The 23,797-nt window shown below is 41.1% G+C and overlaps 3 protein-coding genes across 9 annotated transcripts; 2 read left to right on the top strand and 1 right to left on the bottom strand.

Annotated features, from left to right (window-relative positions):
- Nucleotides 1-1,081: 1,081 nt before the first annotated feature.
- On the bottom strand, nt 1,082-5,362 carry si:ch211-122f10.4 (cathepsin A-like). Of its 2 annotated transcripts, XM_068315654.1 has the most exons (11): nt 5,043-5,362; nt 4,231-4,342; nt 4,013-4,150; nt 3,761-3,919; nt 3,520-3,611; nt 2,930-3,014; nt 2,645-2,791; nt 2,424-2,569; nt 1,457-1,619; nt 1,277-1,366; nt 1,082-1,209 (listed from the first exon to the last, which is right to left on the bottom strand). In XM_068315654.1, exons 1-11 carry the CDS (start codon nt 5,210-5,212, stop codon nt 1,126-1,128), a joined length of 1,386 nt encoding a protein of 461 aa, XP_068171755.1. In that variant the 5' UTR covers nt 5,213-5,362; the 3' UTR covers nt 1,082-1,125. The 2 variants fall into 2 exon arrangements, with proteins under 2 accessions (XP_068171755.1, XP_068171748.1); XM_068315647.1 differs by having other exon boundaries at nt 2,424-2,791.
- A 764-nt stretch (nt 5,363-6,126) lies between these two features.
- LOC137597357 (transcription factor E2F4-like) lies at nt 6,127-9,882 on the top strand. Of its 4 annotated transcripts, none has more exons than XM_068318333.1 (11): nt 6,127-6,260; nt 6,492-6,564; nt 6,672-6,883; nt 7,332-7,441; nt 7,549-7,704; nt 7,886-7,929; nt 8,348-8,412; nt 8,498-8,780; nt 8,901-8,948; nt 9,060-9,104; nt 9,232-9,882. In XM_068318333.1, exons 3-11 carry the CDS (start codon nt 6,725-6,727, stop codon nt 9,252-9,254), a joined length of 933 nt encoding a protein of 310 aa, XP_068174434.1. In that variant the 5' UTR covers nt 6,127-6,260; nt 6,492-6,564; nt 6,672-6,724; the 3' UTR covers nt 9,255-9,882. The 4 variants fall into 4 exon arrangements, with proteins under 4 accessions (XP_068174434.1, XP_068174432.1, XP_068174435.1 ...); XM_068318331.1 differs by having other exon boundaries at nt 6,652-6,883; XM_068318334.1 differs by lacking the exon at nt 6,127-6,260 and having other exon boundaries at nt 6,414-6,564.
- A 239-nt stretch (nt 9,883-10,121) lies between these two features.
- On the top strand, nt 10,122-15,121 carry gas8 (growth arrest-specific 8). Of its 3 annotated transcripts, XM_068318389.1 has the most exons (11): nt 10,122-10,227; nt 10,450-10,539; nt 11,014-11,211; nt 12,286-12,486; nt 12,601-12,655; nt 12,738-12,940; nt 13,560-13,715; nt 13,875-13,955; nt 14,085-14,294; nt 14,385-14,448; nt 14,528-14,663. In XM_068318389.1, the coding sequence occupies exons 1-10, from the start codon at nt 10,225-10,227 to the stop codon at nt 14,412-14,414; spliced, it is 1,227 nt and encodes a 408-aa protein (XP_068174490.1). In that variant the 5' UTR covers nt 10,122-10,224; the 3' UTR covers nt 14,415-14,448; nt 14,528-14,663. The 3 variants fall into 3 exon arrangements, with proteins under 3 accessions (XP_068174490.1, XP_068174489.1, XP_068174488.1); XM_068318388.1 differs by lacking the exon at nt 14,385-14,448 and having other exon boundaries at nt 14,528-15,121; XM_068318387.1 differs by lacking the exon at nt 14,385-14,448 and having other exon boundaries at nt 14,507-15,121.
- The last annotated feature ends 8,676 nt before the right edge of the window (nt 15,122-23,797 follow it).

The following is a 23,797-nucleotide window of genomic DNA, read 5'->3' as shown; positions in this document are numbered from 1 at the left end:
GATTACTTCTTTTTGTCCAACCAACAATTCAAACCTGAAAACTCATTTACTGTCAAATGACAGAAGAAAATGTTTTTGTTGTGGAAAATACTGAAATCAACATTTTGTGGTTTTCCTTTTGAGATTTCATTGCAGCTCCTGTCATGCTAAAGTAAGAATTCATGACCCTACAGCCATTTGGTTTTTACATTGCTTTAGGTTTTAGGGTTTTGTTGGCCTGAAGGGAAATTGCGTAAAAGGGATTATTTAAGTGACTAAACCAAATATCTTGATATGATTTTTATACAGTGGCTACTACCAAAAGTCTAAGCAAAAACTGAGATTAAAATATTCTAGTAATTCCGCAATATTTACTTTTCAAAGAGTTTGTTTCATGAATTTGATTTGTCAACAGTGGACTTTAACATGTGCAGCACTTCTCCTGAAGGCATGTCTGAGTCGTGTCCTTGTTGGCTCACAGAGCTGACAAGCAAATACTAAAAGTTCATGGTAAGTTGTAATGGAAATAATTATCAATAAAGTTCATTTAAGACACTTTACATTTGACAATCTGTTACATTTCTTTAATAATAAAAGACAAGTGAAATTGCACTTTTGTACATTTTCAGTACTGTTACAATCACATGTCACATTTTCCAAAAATGATGAAAACAATTGAAAACAATTCAGCATTTCCTGAGAAAATGTTTGATCATAAAGTGGTTAAAGGATGGGATAAATGTCCATTTGGCTTTCAAGGAGATATTGCATGAAGGGTACATGTCTTGTTTTAAAGGGCTTGTACCCTTTTGTACTTATAGTTCTTTATTCAAATCAATCTTAGTTCAAGTTTTCTACTTACTACAAACTGGCCTGAAGGAACCAAATGATTATTTTATCCACATTTGTACAATATTCCCAATCCTTGATAATCAAGGGGCTGCAAAAGAAAATAAATTCTTATTTTCTGGCCCCCTCACAGACAAACAGCCTCAAAGCTGGGACCTCATTCCATTTAAAATCCAATACGATGCAAAGAAGTCCCACCACACACCCCCCTCAAAGAGTCGCACATCCCTTTCCCTTCCAAAGTAAACCCCCCCCCCCCCCCCCCCAAGAAAACCACCATGGACCGAGTGACGCGGTTCAGTAGGAACCATCTGTTATGAAAGACTGGAACATGTGGAACGCTGGACCAGGAGCCCACTGAGGAACCATGTGACCTGCGCCCTGAAACACACAACGCTATTACAACCACGCAAACGTGTGAACGTGCGACACAAAAACCGGTTGTTACCTTGACCGTCAGGAAAGTGATGTTTCCAAACCGTTGGTAGAAACCGGCTATCTGGTCGTCGTGAATCCACGTCTGATACTTAGTGGTTGGCTGAAAACACGAGAAATAAATTTGACTTGCATGTTTGTTTTTTTTAAAATACTTTTTTAAAAACCAAACAAAAAGAAAAACCCTCCCTACCTTCAGGCCAAGGTCCTCCACAAACCACTGATCCCCCAGGAAGTTGCAGGCCATGTCTGTGTCTCCGTTATAGAGCAGCGCCTTGAGGCCCAGTGGGAGCAGCTTCATGTACACCTCCTTCACCGTCACGTACAGGCTGCTGTATTGTTCTGACACTTCATCACTACGAGTAGAAAAGAGCTGGTCATATTTAGTACCCGTCTCCATGACGATGAATCACACCAACTTTCCCACTAGTGACACAGAGAGGGTTGACACTGTGGCTGTGATTACTTCACTAACGTGAAATTTGGCACATGGTCGTTCGGCTCAGGATGACTTCAGATCCAGTCAACTTGGGCTTAGAGACCAATATTTGAGTTTCTAACCAAATATTTTAAAACTAATTGCGTTCCATCAGTGAATGCAACACACAGGCATGTTGATGACTCAGCACACCGCTCTGTAGGCTTACAGTAGTTTGTCTACATTTCATATTCATAGCCAACACGTGTTACTGAGTGAGCTTCTCATGCAAAAACACACAAGCAGGAATCAATATTAGTACTTCAGTTACTAACTCAATGTGGAGCCAGGCTCTACAGTTGTCAGATGGCTCATGTTTTGTTTGCAGGGAAGAGTCGTTCATTTAACCATTACAACCTTTCCTTGTATTTCTCTAATGTCAGGCTACAGTGTATATATTGATTTAGCCGCATGTGTGATGTCAGGCATTTTTTAATTTTAAGATTATGTGTCACATGTGATTGATCAACTGGTTCAAAATGTATGGATTTGCAATATTTTCTTAGGATATTGTGAGACGACGTCGTTAGAAGACAAATAAATCAAAGGTAGATTTTGGCGCGACATTTTTTTTTTTTACAAGGAATTTTATTCCAACTTGATTCCCAGCATCATCTGAACATGTAAAATGCTAATATTTCACATCACATTCATGTGTTCATCACGTTCACCCACTGCTTACCTGCACAGGTCCCACGCTGGCAGGATGTCTGGTATGTGTAAAGCTTTCCTCACGTCGCCTCTTTTCAGCCAGGATATCTGAGCCGTGCTGTTGAGACAGGCGGGGACTTCCTCCAGAGACACGGAGGCAGACGCGTCACCTGACAGCTGGAACGTTTTTATCATTAAGTCTCTAAACAGGAGGATGAACAGAAATGTGTTCCAGGTGGGAAGAAGCCTCACCTTGTAGAAGTCTTTCCTGTAGTTCCTGAACAGGTGACTCATGGCCCTCTGGTAGCCTTTGTGGGTGCGTCTGCCCCCCTCACAGTCCAAGTACAGCGAGTATTCATTCAGTCCGCTGCTGTACACCGTCTGAAAGGCCACGTTCACCTCAACAGGGACACGGACGACGTTTAAGTTAGACTGAGTGATGCTGCAGCATCTTTAAGTTCATATGTGGATGGACACAGACAAACACGCGCATGCGCACACGCACACACACACACACACACACACACACACACATACCAGCGTCATGCATGTGTCTGAACTCGAGTTGTAAAAATTACACCTCCCCTCGTCGCAGCAATTGATGTTGAGATCGCGCCACAAACTGCACACAGAGAACACATTTAAAATATCAACCACTGCTTCAGCTGTAAGAGACACTCGTCAGTGTTCGGCTTGGGGGAGGGGGGGGCTAATCCCAGAATACAAAAAGTAAAAGGTTAAATTTTATTACAGTAATCCCTCGTTACTCGTGGACCACCCGTGAAAAATAAAATTCCAAGATATAGCGACAATTTGATTATGTACGGTAATTTAAATGATATTAAACCAGCTTCTACCTGTATTACCTTTCCCCACACTCTGATAGACTCTGTAAAGCACTTTTGTGTCACGGAACGTAGCGCACTTCCGGATGCTGTCAGCCAATAGTATTGCGCGTACGGTATCACGTGACTACCTACTAATAATCCACGATGTAGTGAAGCCGTGAAGCGCGAATAAGCGAGGGATTACTGTAATAAATGTAGTCACATGTCCATTGTTGCTAAATGATCCATGCAACGGCTTCTGAACACAATTCTGACGGTAAATATCCGTCCTCTACTCACTCTTCTCCAAAGAGGCCGTGGTAGTAGCCAAAGTAGATCAACGTTTGGTCATTCAGCTCATAGCTGCTGAGACCATTTCCCACAGCAAAGCCCTGAAAAATTGCAAAAAAAACCCCCCAAAATATTTTAAGGTAAATGTTATATTCTCACTGGAAATGTCTCTTTTGCCCCTGAGGGACAGACAGAGGGTAAATCATGACATTCTGTTGGTTCTGATGCTGAGCTGAGAGAAGTATCTCACCTTCAAGTTGACTTTGGCAGGTCCTCGAGCCACCAGAAGGCTAAGAGTGGGCACGTAAATCCCCCCATAGCTCTCCCCAAAGATGAAGAAATCATTTTGAGCAAACTTGGGGAATTTAGCAAAGAAAGCCAGGAGTGCTCGGTAATTATCTTCAGCCACCTGAGAAACACATGTGACTCACAAACCATGTTTCCAAGCTTATAGGAGGTTTTCAGAAGGAGGAGGGGGGGGGGGGTCAGAGACTGAACCCACCTGGTCGTCATCAGTGTCGTACTTCCTGTCATCAGAGAAGGAGTATCCTACCCCCGCAGGAGATTCCACATACAACATATTTGCAATCTTGTTCCAGCTGAATGTGTTCTCATACAGGGTGGCCCCGTCATCGTTAACCTGAAAGAGAAGTTCCAAGTCTATTCAGTCACTTATATGCGGCACAATATTCCAATTATACACATTTGAAGGAGACCCACATGAAACGGTCCGTTCTCTGATAGGAACCCTTCCAGGGAGCTGCAGCCGGGGCCCCCGTTCAGCCAGAGCACCAGGGGGTCTCTGACCGGGTCGCGCTGAGACGTCACAAACCTGCAGATCAGGAACAAAGTTACTGAAACGTTCAACATTCATTCATCTGTGGGTCACCATCCCAGCTGAGAGGCAGGAAACACTCCAAGCACGATGCCGAGGAGCCACATGAGAGACAAACAGCCACTCACGCACCTACGGGGAAATTTGGAGCAATTAATTCACCTAAGCTGCATGTTTTTGGAGGTGGGAGGAAGGCGGGGAACCCGGAGAGAAGCCACACAGACACGGGGAGAGCATGCAAACTCTGCCCAGAAAACATTTGAACCCAGAACCTTCAAGCTGTGAGGCGACAATGTTACCCACTGTGCTGCCATGTCAAATAAATATTTTAAAATAATTTAAAAAATAACCCCATAATAGGTCAATATCTTACGGTGACCTGCATATTCTTGATTACTTTACAAAAACACTGAAAACTAAATAAAATCCTGATAAAAATCATGTTAAAGAACACTAAAAAATTTTTTTTTCTCCGTTATAAAACTGATTGTAAATCGATGAACCTTTATGAGAACAAATCTTATGACTGATGCTTTAGTATTATTCACATAAAGGAGAACTGGTGGAGTTTGGTGCGCTCAGTGCAGACATTGTGAGATCTGACTGTGGGCTCTTCAAAACGGTCCCTAAATGGGCCCCCAGCAGAGAAACCAGGGCCCCTGCGGAGAAGCAGCAGAAGGTGTTAGCAGCTTCTCACCAGTAGTGGAGGAACTTCCCGGGCCGAGCCTGGAGGTATCCGGACCACTGGCGGTAGTTGGGTTTGAACGTCAGACCCGGCAGGTCGGTCACCTCGTCCGGCGCGTAATGAGCCCGACAGCCGAGCTGAAGCACGGCGAGCAAACCCGTCAACCAGCCTGTAGCGACCATCACCACCCCCGACCGGATCAACAACAACAACAACAACAACAACAACAGCAGCAGCAGCTCTCTTCAGTTTTACGCACACACAAACACACACACACACACACTCGCACAGCCTGTGGAACACAACTTCCTCCAGTATAAAGCGCACGGTGACGCGCACCAGACGGTCATATGACCGCTCCGGCGGATCACGTGACCGCCTTTCGCTTCTCCAAAGGAGGCGCTGGTTAGCGATGACAAGTTAGAAATAGATTTATTGATTCATGATCAAGGTGTAAATGTTTATCCTGAAATAAACACATTTCTACTAAAAACATACGAACATAATCAATAATCTATTGTATTAAAATGTGTCCATATTTTAACAAATATGTATCAGTTTTTGTTTTTTGTTTTGCAAGAATAGTGTTCTATTTAATTTATAACATTCTCATGTGTGAGATTATTTATTCATTTATTTAAAATAAATAAATCTGTATCAACATTATCCACGCAGGTAAATCAAACGCAGATAAATTATATATATATATATATATATATATATATATATATATATATATATATATATATATATATACACATACACACACACACACACACGGGATATATATACATACATATACACATATATATACATACATATACATATACACATACATATACATATATACATACATACATATACATGTACACACACACACACACACATATATATATAAATATAAATATATATATATATATATAAATATATATAAATATATATATATATATAAATATATATATATATATATATATAAATATATATATATATATATATATATATATAAATGAGGAAGGAGGAAGTGATCCAGAATAGTGATCCAGGTGAGCCCCGCCTCCTGGCCGATGTCCGCTAGGATGAGCTCCAATCCCTTCCCGGGAGAAACTGCTGCAGAGACCGAACGAATGACCCACAAACTGCATCCGCCTCCACTTCAATGCGAGTCTTACTCAACCCAGCCCCAGTTTGATCAAAACTTTGTCGATAAGCTTTTGAAATTTGCAAACAAAGGTGAGTAAATCACCTAAAATCAAGGACATGCGTGTTCGCGCATGGCTTTTAAAACCGACGCGGGACCGGAGTTTTATTTTGAAGGCAAAACCCCCCAAAAAACACGCGGGAACGTTAAAACAAAAGAGCGATCGGTAAAGTTGTGGCGTTAAAGTCGGATGCAGACTAAAGAAAAGCTAAGTTGTTTTCTGTAGAGTTTTATTTATAATTAACTGTGCTGTTTGTCGTCAGGACCGCTGCTCGGTGGGGATTCGATCATCCTCGTGGAAGTTCAACGTTACCGCCTGATCCCCAAAAGCCTCAGGTAGTCTGTCCTCCAGCAGTCACGCGTTGTGACATCCCAGATTAATTTATTTCAAAGCAAACTAAAGGTTTCTATTTCTTTTTTAAGGTTTCGCTTTCTTTTTTAAGTCACTTTCTCGCTGGAACAGCACCAGGAGGCTCCGTGCGTTACGCGCAGCGGGATGTCCTGTGGAGGAACCCCGCGGGGCCCCGTGGGGGACACCGGAGGGCCAAACGGGAACCAGGCGAGGAAGAGGAGTCTGAAGAGCCTCGTCGCGCTGTCCAACACGTTTATCCAGCTGTTACAGGAGGGTGAAGATGGCGTGCTGGACCTCAAAGAAGTAAGGACTCAGACATGAGACTCGAACCCAGAGTTGATTCTCATTATAGGGATGTTTGATTTTATTTATCTAATCAATGCAGACACGCAGAATTTAGATTATTGTTTTTTATCTTATTCTAAACATCTCTGCTCTGGAAAAGAACCACATACACCTATAAAATAATAGTGTGACAGATGCTTTATCAGAATGATGTGCCTTTGTTTATACCTCAGTGAGTGTTTAAAAACCTGAATGATCGATAAATAAGAGCATTAAATCTATTTACCTTGTAAATGTGAATGAGTAGTTCTTTTTTGTGGAAGTGAGTTCTGGACTGTTATCCCTCAATCTCTAATAGTTGTGTTTTCATCTAGATTATATATTCCTTTCTGATCAGTGGAGTATTTAACTTAAATATTTATGTTTTTTTTAAAAAAAGGGTATAATTTTGTGTGTGTTCTGTCAGGCTTTCCGTATCCTTGCTGCGGGACAAAAAAGACGCATCTACGACGTCACAAATGTTCTGGAGGGCATCGGTCTCCTTGTGAAAAAGTCCAAACACACCGTAAAGTGGATGTAAGTTTTCACCGCTGTCTTGCACGCAGATATTTTCACATTATTTTTGGGTCAAATTGGGGTAAGTGTTGTTTGAGAGTTACAATGCGTATCTCTTTCCAAATGAGGGGGCCGTTGCCGGTGAAACACACACTGGAGGTGCAGAACAGACTGTTGGAGCTGAAGTCTGAACTGGAACTCCTGGAGCAGAATGAATCTGTGCTGGACCATCTGAGAGCCATGATGGAACAGAACATTAGGAACACAAGAGAAAACTTCAACAAATATCCTTTTTTTCCAGCAAACTAAGCAAATAATGCAGTCAAACAGACGACACTTTGATTGATTCTTTTCGTGATGTATTTTCTTGGGTCAAAGCAATAAAAGTAAATATCTTTTATAAATGAGATCTGTTACGTTGAAGCACATGACAGCGTTTCAAACGAAACCCTAACTCGAACCAACTCTGATCTATGTGAATCATGAAGACATCTGCAACTGCTTTAATGGTAACGTTTAACAAAAAAAATCCTTTAGCTTCAGTTATTTCCTGGTACAACTAAAAAATGAAGTAAAGACAATGAGAATCAGTCAGTAAAGCAGAGATATGTCTGCTTTTCTAAAGCTGCGATTATGATATATCTGTAGCAGAAATGTAATCACGCACCGAAATGTCAAATAAGTTGGAAATTACTTGACCGAAAAATTTAAACCGTAAATAGAGGATTGCAGCACGAAATCAGATGATTCTTGTGGGTTCATCTTAAAGGATGACCTGATTAATGTCACAGTTGGACAAAAACATCCATGATGGCTCTAATATCACTTCTGCAATGAATATTGTTGTTGTTTGTTAGTTATAGACATTTATTTTTATTTAAACTTGTATGGTAGTCCTAGTCATTCATGTTTCTCTTCTTTCTCCAGGACATAATCTCTTGGCAGTAAAAGCCCCGTCTGGCACTCAGCTGGATGTTCCCATTCCAAAAGCTGTGGGTTTTACTTCCATAGAACTCATTGAATCGTTTTTGAATGACTTTTATTCAAATCTAAAGATGTTCAAGAATCTCCTTCCAGGTCCAGACCCGACCAACGAAATATCAAATCCACCTGAAAAGCATCAACGGGCCAATAGACGTCACTCTTCTTAACAAATGCAACGTCAGCTCGGCTCCAGTCGTGTTGCCAATCCCACCGCCTGAAGACACGTTACGGAGCGCCATGTTGGCCACGTCCACATCACACGAGACAGAAGACGGGACACCAGCTGGTCGGGCTGCAGGTGATCCCACACAAACAGCTGCTGAGGAGAATACGCAACATCTTCAGCCTTTGTCTGAGCCCAACAGAACCAAAGATTGTGAGTGTAACTTAACACTCTTAGTCTGAATTTGACCCCTTGTCATATTGATCCAAAGCCTGGAACAGACAGCTTATGACACAACCTTCAGTTTATTTTTATTATGATTGTTTTCTCTAGTGCGAGACTTCTCAAAAGAACTGGAGGAGCTCCTGCTACCCACCAAAGGTAAGACGAGCTTTGTGTCTTGTGTCTATTATTTATTTACATTCATGAAATTCTTCTATAATTTTATCCGAATGTATAATTACAATTTAATGTGTCTTCTTCATTCTGCAGAATTACTCAAAGCAAATATAATCAAAGAGCTCCTTGTTTCTGAAGGTAAGTGTATTTAAAAGTTGTGACATATGCATTTTGGTCATGCTTGAGTTGTGTGTGTCTTAAAATATAATTTTCTTAGAAATAGATAATTCTAATTAACCTTATTTATTTTTATTTTTCCAACTAGCCAACCTCTTTAAAGAGCCATGAAGACTGGGCACAGACTCAGAGAATAGACCACCACCTGAGAAGATGACGCCAGGAGTCTGTGACGGCGGTCCACGAGGAAGAGGATTACTGCTGCAGGCAGCACTGATGGTGGAAAAATTGCTGAATGTGTATAATGTGTAATTAAGTTGTATCACTAGAGAAAAGTATGTTGTGTCTGTTTGTTGTCATGGAAAGCGTTAAAATTAAACAATATTGAACAATGAATATGTAATGGTGATTTTCAACAGAATCTACCTGATCAAATTTGTCGAAAATTGCAGTGGTGCATTTTAAAACCCCACAGCGTTTATTCTCATTACTTAGGCAAATCTATGACCTGAGCTTAATGCCATCCGTGGTTCCGCTGCTGTGCTGCCATGGGCTCCACGGGCTTTCAGTGTTTTCAGTGATCACAATTGAGTACACTAGTGCACACATGTTGACATTTTGTGATCACTGTGAAATAATTCAGGTGATTAGAAAATTAATGGAATGTCAATATTTTTTTTTAGATATATTTAATTCTGATCTGACGGTAGCACGATTTTCAATGCAGGGATCATCAAACTAATTGATATTCCTTCTGAGGAGTGATATTGACATTTTATTGATTGTGTATTTCACTGGTTTGCTGCTTTTCGTTTTATTCAAAATGAAAATAAATGGGAAAACGCTTGAATTTACAGACTAGTTTATTTACTTTCAGTGTTTTTTTTATGTAAGTGTTAACAACAGCTGACCAATGCTGTCCGATAAATGTTGCGTCCTTGGTGACAACTTCCTGGGGTGCAGCTCGCCCCCTAGCGGACACACACGGTAAAACAGGCATCACCGCGTTGCTACTGTTGCTAGGGCAACGTGTGTTTCCGCTGAAAGAGGGTAGTTTCCGCTTGAAATACGTGATAGTTAACACTGATTGTCGAACTTTCGAAGAGTTCTCTGTGCTTCTGAAACTTTCGCTGCTGACACCATGGTGAGTGTGTGTTGTTATCGAGAAGTGTGTATGCGTGTAGCAGCTAACGTTAGCTTGTAGCTACATAGCAGCTACCACAACATTAGGGTAAAGGTATCCGATTCCCATTTGTTCTAATCACATATCCAGTCGAAATACTTAACCACACGAAGAATTACACGTGTGTGTAATTTTAAATTAATGCAATCTATTTTTTCTGCTATTATTTTGAATTTTGTTCAGGCACCCAAAGGGAAAAGCAAAATGCCACCCAAGGCAAGGACCCCCACCCTGATAGACGGCCTGACCAAGGAGGAGATTTCCAAGGAGCAGGTCAGAGTTCAGCTGAAGGGATTCCTGCTCTCAGTGACGTTAAACCTGTGGTTCAGACACAATCATGATGCCATTCATTCATTCATTCATTCATTCATTCATTCATTCATTCATTCATTCATTCATTCATTCATTCATTCATTCATTCATTCATCTTCTATTATTCATTTTCATTCATCTTCATCTATCATCCATTCATCTATCTTCATTCATCTTCTTATTAATGGCTTCTTCTGCCTTTGCGGGTCACGGGGGTTGCAAGAGCCTATCCCAGTTGACTTATGGGTGACAGGCGAGGGATCAATAAAGTATGTCTTATATTACAAACTTCCATTGTCTGATGACATCTTTTAGTGTAATATAGCATCTCAGCTCATGTCCAGATAAACTTTCAATCAGGATTTTAGGCCCGGTTACACTCAGTACTTCGTCTGACTCAGGTATTTCCACACCAAATGTCTTTTTTTATTTCAGATGGAAGAGCACATTGTACACCTTCGAGAGGAGCTTGACAGGGAAAGGGAGGAGAGGAATTATTTTCAGCTGGAGAAAGACAAGATCCACACATTTTGGAAGATCACAGAGCGACAGCTGGAGGTGCTGCAGGCTGAACAGAAGAAATTAGATAAGGACATAGAGGACGATGAGGGACGCTACCAGGTTGAGATCAAAGTAAGTTTAATGCACAAATACAGTATACTATAATAACTTGTTTCAAATCCTGGCATCAAAATTGCTGAACTTGTTTCAAATCCTGGCATCAAAATTGCTGACATTTTATGAAGCGTATATTTTATGACAGAACAGGTAACCAGGTTATTTCATTTAAAGGCCTGACCAGCTTGTAGATGAAACTTTTTCTTTGACTGAAGACACAAACAGTCTCTTATTGTTGGTGGTTGTGGCAGAAAAAGGGAAGTTATATCTTATGACACATATTTATGTTGAAAGTTATACTTATAACAGATAAGGTATAAAGGATTACAGAACTTTTTAATACCCTAAAAATCACAAAAAATAAAACAATGAATTACTGTACAATAGCCATTTTCTACCCTTGTATCAGTTCAGTGTTTGCAGGTTTCTCTGAAAAGTCTTTGTTAAACTTCTATTCTGAAATTTTCTTTGCCATGATTGGATCCAGATAAATAAACACATGCATGAAATGCAAGTTTTTGTAAATCAACCTAAACTACTTTCAAAGGTGTTTTGAAACATGACCAATCGAATTTCTACAGCTGTGTCCCCACGGTAGTATAACGCTCTAAACACTCACATCGTATTTCTATACCTGACTCACAATGGGAAGCGCAGAAACATCAACAATGACACAAAGTGATGGAAGCACTCGAGTGCGATGAAGAAAAATCCACACCACTGCTAATAAAGAGGTACAGAGGCCAACTGATAAAAAATAACCTGTTTAAATGGATTTATAAACAGGTGATTAATCCTGCATTTGTGCTGGAAAGCATCCATATTTACAGATGCATATGTTGTTACCATAGCAACCCATGCAGAGTCTTACAGATCTGAGCTCACACAACTTTGTGACTTTTTGTCCGTGGTAAGGCCGATGAAAGGAAACAATCTGAAAGCTTTGTCATTACTGAGAGGTTGTGCAGTTTGTATTCATTCTCTTCTCACTCAATTTTTTTCACATTCTGCACTGTAATAATTACTGACCAGCAAAAAATGGTCAAATTAAAAAAACATTTTTTTTTGCATTTTTAATTTCTCTTCTAGGTCTACAAGCAGAAGATGAAACACCTATTGTGTGAACACCAGAACACAATTTCAGAGTTGAAAGCGAATAGTCTAGTCTCCACTCAGGCCATGCAGAAAGAGCAGGAGAAGTTAGAGACTGAGCTTCACAAGGAAAAGAAAGGCATCATGGTGGAGGAGCAGGAGCTCAACTACGACATCCTCCTGAAGGAGCTCAAACTGGTTGGTAGTTCAAACCCTGGCTTTTTGTGAACGTAATGTGTTGTTTGTGTTTGACATGATGAATTTTAACAAGTAAGCCTTAATGCTGCAAACACAAGTTTGTTATGTTAACAGAAACATGATGAAGAAATGACTAAAGCAAGAAACACCTGGAAGAAGCAGCTCACAGGTAAGAAATTTTCATTTATGCTCAACAATTCATGTTTTCATTGTCTAAACACCTGTCATAAATTTGTTTTCATGAACTGTAGAAATTAAAGCCAAGTATGAGAGAAAAATGGAGTTGCTGCCACAAGAGCTGGACAACATGAGGAGGAGTGAGATGAGTGAGAGGGAGGATCACTGGAATACTCACATGGCTACTCTTATAGACAACCACAACAAAGCCTTTGGCGAGACTGATGGACTTGTTAATTGCATGCGAGAGGACGTGGATCTGGTTGATTCACTAAAAGTACAGTACAAACATTTAATGTCCTTATGAGACTGACCTATAAGAAAGTGGACAAATTTAAACAAATTTAGATCCAGAAAAATCTTCATATTTTATAAGTTGTCACCCTGTAATGCTCATGTGTCAAACTCAAGGCCCAGGGGCCAAATGTGGCCCTGCCCATTAATTTTATGTGGCCCATGAGAGCATAAATGATCTCTGTGTTTTAAAATAAATTGGTGGAAAGTTTGCTTTGACCAAAAACTAAATTTCCCACAATGCATTTTAACATTGACAGAAAGCTATAAAAGAATTTATAAAATGATTTATGTTATAGCCTAGCAACCAGCAAACATTTTTTTAGGGCAACTGTAAAGTTTGTAACATAAATAAGTAATAAGTTTACTATTTAACATTAAGGAGTAGTTACATTCATTTTACATTACATTGAGTTACATTTAGTTACATTTATAAGTTACATCTGACCCTTTGAGGGCAGTCATTATGCTGATGTGGCCCTCAGTGTAAATGAGTTTGACACCCCTGCTGTTTATGTTTGATATCTGTCTGATAAAACAAAATTAGTGACTGAGGGTGAACACTCATGTTGATCCAACTGTGTTTCATTTGCCTTGTCTAGAAACAAATTAAAGACATGAGCTTGAAACAGAAGGAGAAGGAAAAGGACTGCGGTTCTCTTGTTCAGGATAACAAATGTCTAGAAGAGCTTCTCTCTAAGCTCAAGGAGGAAATTGCCGAAAATGAGAAGAAAATCCACCACTACAGAATGAAAAAGGTTATGTTGGTGTCAATGTTTTTCAATTTCAGCAAATAATTTACTGCAGCAGATTGTGCTCTCGTATTAGCGTGTAGTTCAGTATGTATCTCACTAACTGACACTTTGGTGTGCTTGCTTGTACGGGCAGGGGGTAATTAGTGATGCTTTGTTCTGCAGGATACCAGAGAAAAGCTTAAGAGACAGGAGCTAAATCGTCTGAAATCAGCTAATGAGGCACTGGAAACCACATTCAAGAAGGTAAGCGCTCCAAGATCGGGTTACACCATGTCGTGATGTAAGAATGGCCGCTCCAATGTTATCAGACCTGGATGTGAGCCAGAATGCTTTGTGTATTTATGGCATTTATTTTGCATACATGTAACGCAGATGCAGCAAGAGAAGGATGAGCTTTACAAGGCGTTCACTCAGAATATTCAGTTGGTTCAGGATAAAGGAGTCGAGAGGATTGTTCTACAGGAGGAGAAGCTGAAAGCGCTCACAGACAGCCTGGAAAAGACCCAGCCTCAGCTCCCCTGTGTGATCTCTGCCTCCAACCTGGACCCAACTGCCCTCAGTGGGGTCACAAATCAAATTGAGGTAGTTATACATCTGTTCACTGCTTGTTTTTATTGTTTACTACATGTTGGTTTCCGGAATAACGTAAAAGAAGCTTGCATTGGCTTTTAGAAAATCTTGAATCCCAAAATAATCCCATGAAGATCATACAGTACAAGAAATCAAAACTTTGAAGGTTAGTAATTCATACATTTTCTAATCATGCTGACTGTTTTCTTACTTTAAATTTAAAGGAAAAAACTGAATTTTTGCAGGAACATAAAGATTTGCTGCAGACCAGTGAAGCAAAGCAAGGGGCTCTTGGTATCCCTGTGGAAGACATTCATGTGAAGCTCCTTGAGATGAGTCACCTCAAGAGACTGATGGGACCAGACCAGGATCCTGAAAAAACCCCCAAACAAACCGAGAGGCAATGAATCTAATAAAATGAAAAAACAAACAAACCCCAAAACAACCAAAAACAACAAATGTCAGTTTATTTACATCAGATCTGAATCTGATTTTCCATTGATACAATTTTTGGTATTGACATCTTCAGATCATTTCTGGTTTCATTGCATTTTGATCAAATTCTGTGCTTTCCATGAATCACGAGAGCCTAAAAGGCCAGAATGTCTAAAAATAAATAGGTCAAAAGTGTGCTTTGACCAAAAACCACATTTCCAAAAGACAGTAGTCATGCCTATTTTAAGTTTTTAACATACCTTTTTTTAACTTTGACAAAAAACAAAGTTAATGTCCTAACTTGTGTTTGATGTTATTTTTCTTTATTCTTTGATAGTTTGATCCTTGATTGATGGAGTTCTGTGGGTTTAATAACCTGACAAATTAAAAGGATTTATGTTATAACAGAGAAAAATGTTTTTTCTGTACAACTGCAATGTTTGTAACTTGAATAAGCAATAAACTTAAGAGTTATTTAACATTAAAGAGTAGTTATATTAATTTACATTACATCAAGTGACATTTAGTTAAATTTATAAGTTACATCTGGCCCTTTGAGGACAGCCATTATGTTGATGTGGCCCTCAGTGAAAATAAGTTTGACGCCCTTGCTCTAAGATGATGAAGGCTTCCACGCCTTGGTCAGGACTTAAACATGGATGGTGTCAATTAGCTTAGTCAGTTCAGATCAAGTCCTGCATACGTACACATGAGCTGTGGAATATAGATAAAGTCTGAATCCGTAGATATCTTTAAATCTAGACTCAAAACGTATCTGTTCTCCCTAACATATAACTAATATTGGGGGGGGGGGCAGTCTCAATGTTTATTTTTAATCTAGTCCTGCCGACGAGCCGTAGGATTTCTTAGTTAGGCCCCTGTCTCCCATTAATCTTCTGCCCTTCTGGTCCCTCTAGCACCACTATTGCCCCTGTTCTCTCTATCTCTCTCCCTCCCTCTCCTGTTCTCTCTCTCAGGCCTTTGTGTGGTGGGTCATCGGCAATCGGCTACCTCTGTCTGCTTCCTTGGATGACGATATCAAAAGCTACACAGTGGACCTGTTTCACCATCCACTAGGGGAGTCTGGTTCCATCTCACTGGGTTCAGCTGTGGTTTCTGGGTTTTGGCGGGGGGTAATCATACACTCCAATTTTTTTGAGATCAATGACTTAGGCACTGTTTAGTCTGTCCTCAGAGTGGTGGATCTTCTGCAATCGGTGACCTCTGTGTGCTTCATCGGCTGGTGGTGACTCGCTCTACTGGATGGATCAGCGTGCCTCTGTCATACATTTATTATTGTTATTGTTACTGTCATTGTTCTTATTATTGTGTTGTTAATCTGTACATGCGGTATCTATTGCTTCGTCTGTCCGCTCCTGGAAGAGGGGTCCCTCCTCTGCAGTCTTCCTGAGGTTTCTCTCATCCATTTTTTCCCCTGTTAAAAGGGTTTTGGGGGGAGCTGTTCCTTATCCGATGTGAGGGTCGTGCTGCTCGCAGTGCACAAAGGTCAGAGGGATATCGTCTATGTGTAGATTGTAAAGCCCTTTGAGACATTCTTTGTGAATCTGGGCTATATAAGAATAAATAAACTTGAGCTGTAGCTTTTTTGCATACATGATTGTTTTTAATATGAAACTAAACTCTCCACTACTGGAGAGGGATATGAGTAGAAGACAGTTTTTAACAGCCTAGTGGACACTAGGCGGAGAACCCGAGGAACATGCGTGGCAAAACTACCATTTTCCTTTTCATTGACATACCATACCGCTAACCCGACAGCAGATAGTTCAATATACTGTACTTGACAAATACAAGAACAAACCTCTCCGGTAACATCCTATATTTCATTAGACTAAGCTCCCCATTGTTGTTAACCAGCGATCTCTCATTGTCCGTGATGATTGTCCTGTAAACACAGCTTTAATTACCTAAGATTAAAATTAACCTTATTGATCCCTGTAGGGAAAGTATTAGCACACTGTACATCACACTTTATCAGTTCAAATGCATTCATATCAGTGTGTACCGGCCCGTCTGTACACACAGGCCCGTCTCCTGTCTGTAATCATCTGTTGTCGTCTCCACAGATTTCCGTCCCATTTCCAAACAGTGTGTTTTTCTCCACAAATCTTCTGCAATGTTTACCGACCGGTCTTAGTTCCATCAGCCCTCTCGTGTTTACACAATGAGTCACGTTCAGCTGACTGAGAAAGTAGCTGTATGCTTACCGCAGAAAAATTAACATCATGAAAAATGAGTGAAAGACACGAGAAAAATAAGAGGGAAATACGTACTAAGATTAGTTACTGAAAGTTTAAACAAAGGTGTGAGAGCCAATGGTAGTGCCCACCCCTTTTAAAAGAAGAGTCTGGAACAGAATTATGATTTTTTTATTGATTTAATCAATATTCAATCAAGATATTGAGGACCACAGTTTGGGGCAAGACAAACTGTGTTTAATGTTCATTCATTCATTTCATTCATTCATTTCATTTCATCATTCATTTCATCTCAAACGAAATTTCACATATCCACTGCTCACAGACATCGCTCACATAAATACTAGATCAGGGGTCGGCAACCTAAAATAGCCATATTGGACCGAAAAAAACACCCGCAACTTAAAGCCTTGTATAAGCCTTACATGAAGGCTTACATAAATTATATAAATTAGCTATATTAGCCTACTATCAAAATGACAAAGTAGGCCACAAATACATAATTTTCATTCATGATTAAATGTTTACTACCCAGTTGTGGGTAGTTCATGCCTTTGCTTTTCAGGAATGTTTTCACATTTTCTAAATAAGCAGTAAAGTGACGCAAAACTTTGCCCCTGGACAGCCAGTGGACTTCGTTGTGTAGGAGGAGATCCCAATATATTCACTGTCAAATTCAACTAGCAATTCCTGGAACTGACGGTGACTTAATGTTTTTTGTATTTTGACTTATTGTAATTTTATACAGATTTTCAAAACATTGGAGAATGTTAAGAATGTTTGTCAGGCTTGTCCTCCGACAGAAACCATATTTAAAAAAAAAACCTCTCCCCAGCTTTTTCTATAGTCAAAACATTTTTAAAAAGCACCAGGGAGCCACTAGGGTGGTGCTAAAGAGCCGCATGCAGCTCTAGAGCTGTTGGTTGCGATCCCTGTACTAGATACTGTATCATAAACACCCTGGTTCCACTACAGTGTAGCACAAGCCATCCCCTCCTAGCTGCCTGCCCTCTTTCTGAAAGATTCATTGTGCCCCCCAAAGGCAAGAGACACAAAGGAGTACCTCAGTCTTTCTATGGAGGGGCTGTGTGACAGCAGTCTCCCAGCTCCTCTGCTGGGAGAAGGTGGTGTGCAGGGGGTGTCTGGTGTTCCCCATGATTGCCCTGGCTTTGGATATTGTCCTATTTTCCGGAACCGTCTCCACAGAGTCTAGGCTCTGACCGACTACTAAACACTCTCTGCGGATGAATCTTTTAAGGCGTTCCATGTCTCTTCTCCTGACCCCACCTCCCAACACACATTGGCTTAGGACAGCACAATGGACACTACGGACCGATAGAACATGCAAAGGAGCTCAGTGTAGATGTTGAAGGAGGCCAGTTTCCTCAGGAAGTACATCCTATTCTGTCACTTCCTGTACATACAGTCCATGTTAAACAACCAGTCTGTTGTCGAACTGTAATGCCAGGTACTTGTAGTTTCCTATAGGTACCTGTAGTTTCTGAGATTCATTCTCAGCTTATTCCTTTTCTGTTCCTTTTTACTTTCTGGTTCTTTCATATTTAAGACAAAGTGAGGTTCTGAAGGCACTTGTTTCGTTTTGCAAAGAGGGATCAATGAAACAGGGTGGCATGGTGGTGCAGTGGGTAATGCTGTTGTCTCACAGCAAGAAGGTGTCAGCTGTGGCTTGTGACCTTTGAAGTGCTTTTTCTGGTTGATACGATGTCTGAGCAGAATGCATTGAACAAGCTAAAAAAGGGTTGAGCTTCAGACTCTGAAGGAGCTTCTTCTTCTTCCTCCTCTTCTTTTTCTTCTTGCCCTGCACAGAAGTAAACATAGTTTCTTCAGATTTGCTTAGACAAACCAAGGTGTGCTGGTGAAGAAGATAAAGAATGGCTCCACTTACGTAGTTTATTTTTGCTGTCCATTTGGGGTAAAGCTGCTGGTGGAGCTCTTTCTCCTTTCTGGCTTCTTTGATATATTTCTCCTTCTCTGGCTTTGGCAGTGACTGCCACTATGGACAAATGAAAACAGTGTCATAACTGAGCCACACACTGCTAAGATGCATAAATGTGGGGGTTAACGCTGATGATGCCTTGACTCATCATTGCCCTCTAGTTACCAGATCTAACAATATCAACTTAAAGAAATAGAAGAATGTGGCCCTTGAAGTCTATGAAGGTTCTCAGTCATCCAGGTTGAGGTAAACCAAGAAGAGCAGAAAACAAAACAGAATCAACTGGATTTGTTTCAGGTTGGTTGAAGACACTTCACCTCTCATCAAAGTTGAGAGTTGTTACTATTCATAAGGTAGTCGTTATCTTACACCCTCTTGTGTGAGCTGTTATGATGAGCTCCGTCAAGTGTCTTAATGATAAGATAATCAAATTAGTAACACTGAGTGCCTCAAGCAACAGGAAGTATAATCCCTACCTTCTTCCCCAGCGCTGCATTCAGACCACTGCTCCCTAACTTCAAGAGGGTAGGGTCAGCAAGTTGTCTCTGCTCCCTCAAAAACAATAGGAAGGCATTTGGAGGCTTCTTAATGTACGCATTGTCACCTTCCTGAGTCCTATGACACATTAGAGACCTCAGGTTAACACATTGAAACATAGACAGGAGGATACACAGCAACCAGAAGTTCATTCAGGGTAAAACTCTCCAGATCAAACTTACATCGTCCACTCAACGTCATCTGGAGCAGCAGCATCATTAGAGGAAGCAGCAACTTCTGGGAGATGGTATACTGCTACTCCATTCCTTCAAAGAACAAGACAACTGTTAGTCAAAGAAACAATGTGAGATGATCAATGCCCATGTGGCCATGCATGTGTGTATGTTACTTACAACATTCCAACAAATGGCAAGTGTTCTAGGCCACCAACGTTCTCCTTCTTTGGAATGCCCTGGACCTGGATACACAAACAAAGCAGGTTCTATTAGACAAGCTGCAAAGGTGTCTCATCTGTCCCAACGGGACAGACTTGCCCCTATTTTGAATTTATATTTGGAAAAAGAAAATGGACTGTGGGGCTGAGCTTACTTTTTGTACAGTAGTAACTGGAGGTTGCCCATTGGCTGCTGCTGTCATGATGTTCTCTTCAGACCACTGCACCGGCATGTACTGTGGAGGAGCAGGAGGTTGACCATTGGCCATTGATGTCAGGCCATTCTGTGTGGACCACTGACTCCGCATGTACTGTGGAGGAGCAGGAGGTTGACCATTGGCCATTGATGTCAAACCATTCTGTGTGGACCATTGACTCGACATGTACTGTGGAGGAGCAGGAGGTTGACTGTTGGCCATTGATGTCAGGCCGTTCTGTGTGGACCACTGACTCGACATGTACTGTGGAGCAGCAGGAGGCTGACCATTGGCCATCGATGCCAGGCTGTTCTGTGTGGACCACTGACTTGGCATGTACTGTGGAGGAGCAGGAGGGCAACTATTGGCCATAGAGCTCAGTCTGTTCTGTGTGGACCATTCTCTTGGCATGAACTGTGGACAAGCAGGAGGGTAACCATTTGCAAGTGATGTCAGGCTGTTCTGTGTGGACCACTGACTCTGCATGTACTGTGGAGGAACAGGAGGGTAACCACTGGCTACCATTGTAGGGACGTTCCCTGTAGACCATTGCCCTGGCATGTACTGTGGAGGAACAGTAGGAAAGTAACCATTGGCCAATGATGTCAGGGTGTTCTCTGAAGGCCACTGACCCGGTAGGTATTGTGGTGCAGCAGGAGGAAGGTAACTGTTGACCACAGTGTTCGAAGTACTGGCCACATTTGTTCGAATGTTCTCATCAAAGCAGGGATCCTGCAAGTTTTGTGATGGAGGGGCAGGAGGGTTATTACTGGATGATTCTGTTGGGTAGTTCTCATCAAACCCCTGCTCCAGCATGTGTTCTGATAAAGTGGCAGGAGAGTCATTGCTGGATGATTCTGTTTGGTAGTTCTCCTCAAACCCATGTTCAAGCATGTGTTTGGGGGAAGTTGCAGGAGGGTTACTGCTGGATGATTCGTTTAGGTAGTTCTCATCAAACCCCTGCTCCAGCATGCATTCTGGTGATGTGGCAGGAGGGTTATTGGGGGATGTTGCCCACCTTTCCAGGAGGTATGAATCATTTTCTTCATTCCCACTCTTAAATGGATCAGGACAGACCTGAAGGCTTGGTTCCAAAGATAGGTCACCCAACCGTTTGTCCCTGCTGTCAAGATGATCAAAATCTAGATACGCTACTGCATCTAGGAGTGGAATATTTTCTCCAAAGTCCAACAGCGGATCCTCTTCCACCAGGCCCTGATGTGGACTCCTGTCAAACACATTTTAAATCAGTGTTGGCTCAGAGGAGACATTTTGTGGTCATTATGTAACATAAACAGGACTTTTACAACTGTTTATGCTCCTTCGTCGTGCGCCCTAGTGAGTAACCTATAATGGAGATGGCACCTCAGCAGTGCTTGGGAGGTGAACTGACACCTCCCACTGCCAGGTCACACTTCGAATTTTTTGCCTGCCGCGGTTCTTGAACCGCCTACCCTCTGGTCCCCAGCCCAAGTCTTAGTGTACTGAGCTACTGCCACCCCAATGACAACTTTCTGGCTTTATGAAACATTAAAAAAGTCAAGAAAAGAAATGTTTTTTAATCAATGGAAGTTGTTTGCTTAGATCAAGCAGAATGAAAAAAAACTATGGAATCACTACAATTTGAGTAAAAAAGAATGGAATCACCCTGTAAATTTTCATCAGATTAAAACTGTTCATTAAATGTCTGCAGTTAAGGAGTGCCTATAACTTGGAGCAGTTGCACCAAGTAAATTGATATGAATCACGACTCCAACAAGATTAAAGTCAATGTAAACAAAGTAATGTCACATTGACATCTTTTGTAAAATTGATGTCACAACTGGCTCTGTCTCAAATCTGGACCAAGCACAAACTAAGGTTGTAAAAAGGCAAGCTAATGGGAGGTCAAGAAAGTCATGAAAGCATATAAAAGAAAAAAGATGATTACATCATTTTTTCCAGGAGTTGTAGATTTGTAACGATCATGTCAGCGTCATGTGGACATTATGTGTATGTGTGTTTGGGGGGGATGGTTTATTTGATGGCTGAAACACTTGGATCTTATAGTTGTATTTCAGCTTGTGTAGACATTGTGCATATGACTCATTTATTTATGGTAATTATTATCCATTCATTCTTGAATGAATAAAATTAATCGGAACATGATGAGAGTATATTAAGTGCAGACATGAACTGTGAAAAGTTTGGAGCTTACTTAAATAGCTGTGTGCTGGACATTGCTCGCTAATTGTCTTTCGGATTTTCTGCTACAATTCAGGTTTGATCCAGTTTATATAAGCTTAACTTGATATACATTCCAACCTTTGATCTACAAAGTAGATCAAAAGTTCGATCAATTTTGATCTATAAAGTAGATGAAGCGGACTAGACCGACCCAACATGCCCACTGCCAGCTGACGTCAGGCCACTGCTTCTCTATGATCGGCGGTTGAGTTTGAAGTGTGCTTCGGAGCTTTGGTTTTAGAGATAGCACCACAACTAGCTGAATGAATTAATGAATGAAAGAATAAATGAGAGAATCACTTCCATCCATTCATCCATTTTCTTGTAGAGGAGATAAAATTGGCCTATCTTCATTCACTTAACCCAGCGGTCCCCAACCTTTTTTGCGCCACGGTTTCATCTAAGACAATAATTTCATGGACCGGCTTTCACTTGCTCGATAATCGTTAATGACAATTGGGTCACAGATCCATTTTTTCGCAGTCCATGGGTCTTTTGTGGTGGGGAAGTACCGCTCAAACTCTTCTAAAAGCAAAGACAGGTGACTGTGTACCAACTGGGTGAATGATGGCCCAGGCTATCTGCCAACTTGAGGACAGTTGTCAATTTCCCTTGAAATGATAGATTAAGTTCATTGAGCAGGTTGAATATGTTGCACAAATAGGCAAGTTTTGTGACCCATCCCTTGTCACTGAAATATGCTGCCAGTGGCGACTTTTTCGATGAACAAAAAACTCTGCAACGGCTCTCGTAATTCAAACACTCTTGCCAATGATCTGCCTTTCGATAGCCACCTTTCTTCAGTGTGTGACAGAAGGCGTTTATACTCCACGTCCATCTCCTCACAAAGTTGTTCAAACCGACGCGAGTTAAGGGCGTGCGCTTTAATGTGGTTAATAATTTTATTGACGTCAATCAACACACTGTTGAGTTCAGGTGACATTTTTCGGCTTGCCAGCATTTCCCTGTGAATGACAGTTTGTTGACTCACATTCAGGTGCAGCCTCCTTTACCCGAGAAGTATTTGAAACTGTTTCTGCCCTTCTTGTTCATCGCTGGCAATTTTCACCACCCTCTGTATCGCCTTCCGGTCCAAGTCAGAGTATTATGGTCTGCCTGTACCAGACCGTAATACAGTTGGTAAGGATGGTCTCCATGGTGCAGCACTAGACTTTCACCAGGATGTCGGAAGAGAGATGTTTTTTCTTCAGAGTCCTCAGGAAGAAGAGGTGCTGGTGAGCTTTCTTGACCAGGGTGGAGCAGTTAGTCGTCCAGGTGAGGTGTGATAGTTGTCCAGGTCCAGGTGTGAAATGTGGATCCCCGGGAACTTGAATAAATTAACGGAATTATATTAAATTTAGAATTAGGAGTTATATTGATCACAGGCAGAAGGTATCAAAATAAAGTCCTAGAATTTGGACATTTACATTGAATTCTTCTTATAATATGGCTCAGAATCAAACTCTCCTGCAGAACAAACCCTCTTACCCCTTCTGGTGGTCTTGATTAGCTCTTGCATCGGATTCTTGAGGCACCAGCAATGTTAAAAG

This window comes from Antennarius striatus, chromosome 1 (genome assembly GCF_040054535.1).
Source record: "Antennarius striatus isolate MH-2024 chromosome 1, ASM4005453v1, whole genome shotgun sequence".
Taxonomy (NCBI): domain Eukaryota; kingdom Metazoa; phylum Chordata; class Actinopteri; order Lophiiformes; family Antennariidae; genus Antennarius; species Antennarius striatus.
Note: the sequence above shows the minus strand (reverse complement) of the source record. Positions and strands in the feature narration are given on the sequence as shown.

Bases quoted from the DNA above. Each gene is read 5' to 3' on its own strand.
- LOC137597357 (XM_068318333.1), top strand. From the start codon at position 6,725: ATGTCCTGTGGAGGAACCCCGCGGGGCCCCGTGGGGGACACCGGAGGG. The intron at 7,442-7,548 runs GTAAGTTTTCAC...TTTCCAAATGAG, and splicing joins AAACACACCGTAAAGTGGAT to GGGGCCGTTGCCGGTGAAAC. The intron at 8,781-8,900 runs GTGAGTGTAACT...TGTTTTCTCTAG, and splicing joins GCCCAACAGAACCAAAGATT to TGCGAGACTTCTCAAAAGAA.
- gas8 (XM_068318387.1), top strand. The intron at 10,540-11,013 runs GTCAGAGTTCAG...TTTTTATTTCAG, and splicing joins AGGAGATTTCCAAGGAGCAG to ATGGAAGAGCACATTGTACA. The intron at 12,941-13,559 runs GTACAGTACAAA...TGCCTTGTCTAG, and splicing joins ATCTGGTTGATTCACTAAAA to AAACAAATTAAAGACATGAG.
- si:ch211-122f10.4 (XM_068315647.1), bottom strand. From the start codon at position 5,212: ATGGTCGCTACAGGCTGGTTGACGGGTTTGCTCGCCGTGCTTCAGCTC. The intron at 4,151-4,230 runs GTGGGTCTCCTT...CTTCTCTTTCAG, and splicing joins CAGAGAACGGACCGTTTCAT to GTTAACGATGACGGGGCCAC. The intron at 1,620-2,423 runs GTAAGCAGTGGG...TTCTACTCGTAG, and splicing joins CCAGCGTGGGACCTGTGCAG to TGATGAAGTGTCAGAACAAT.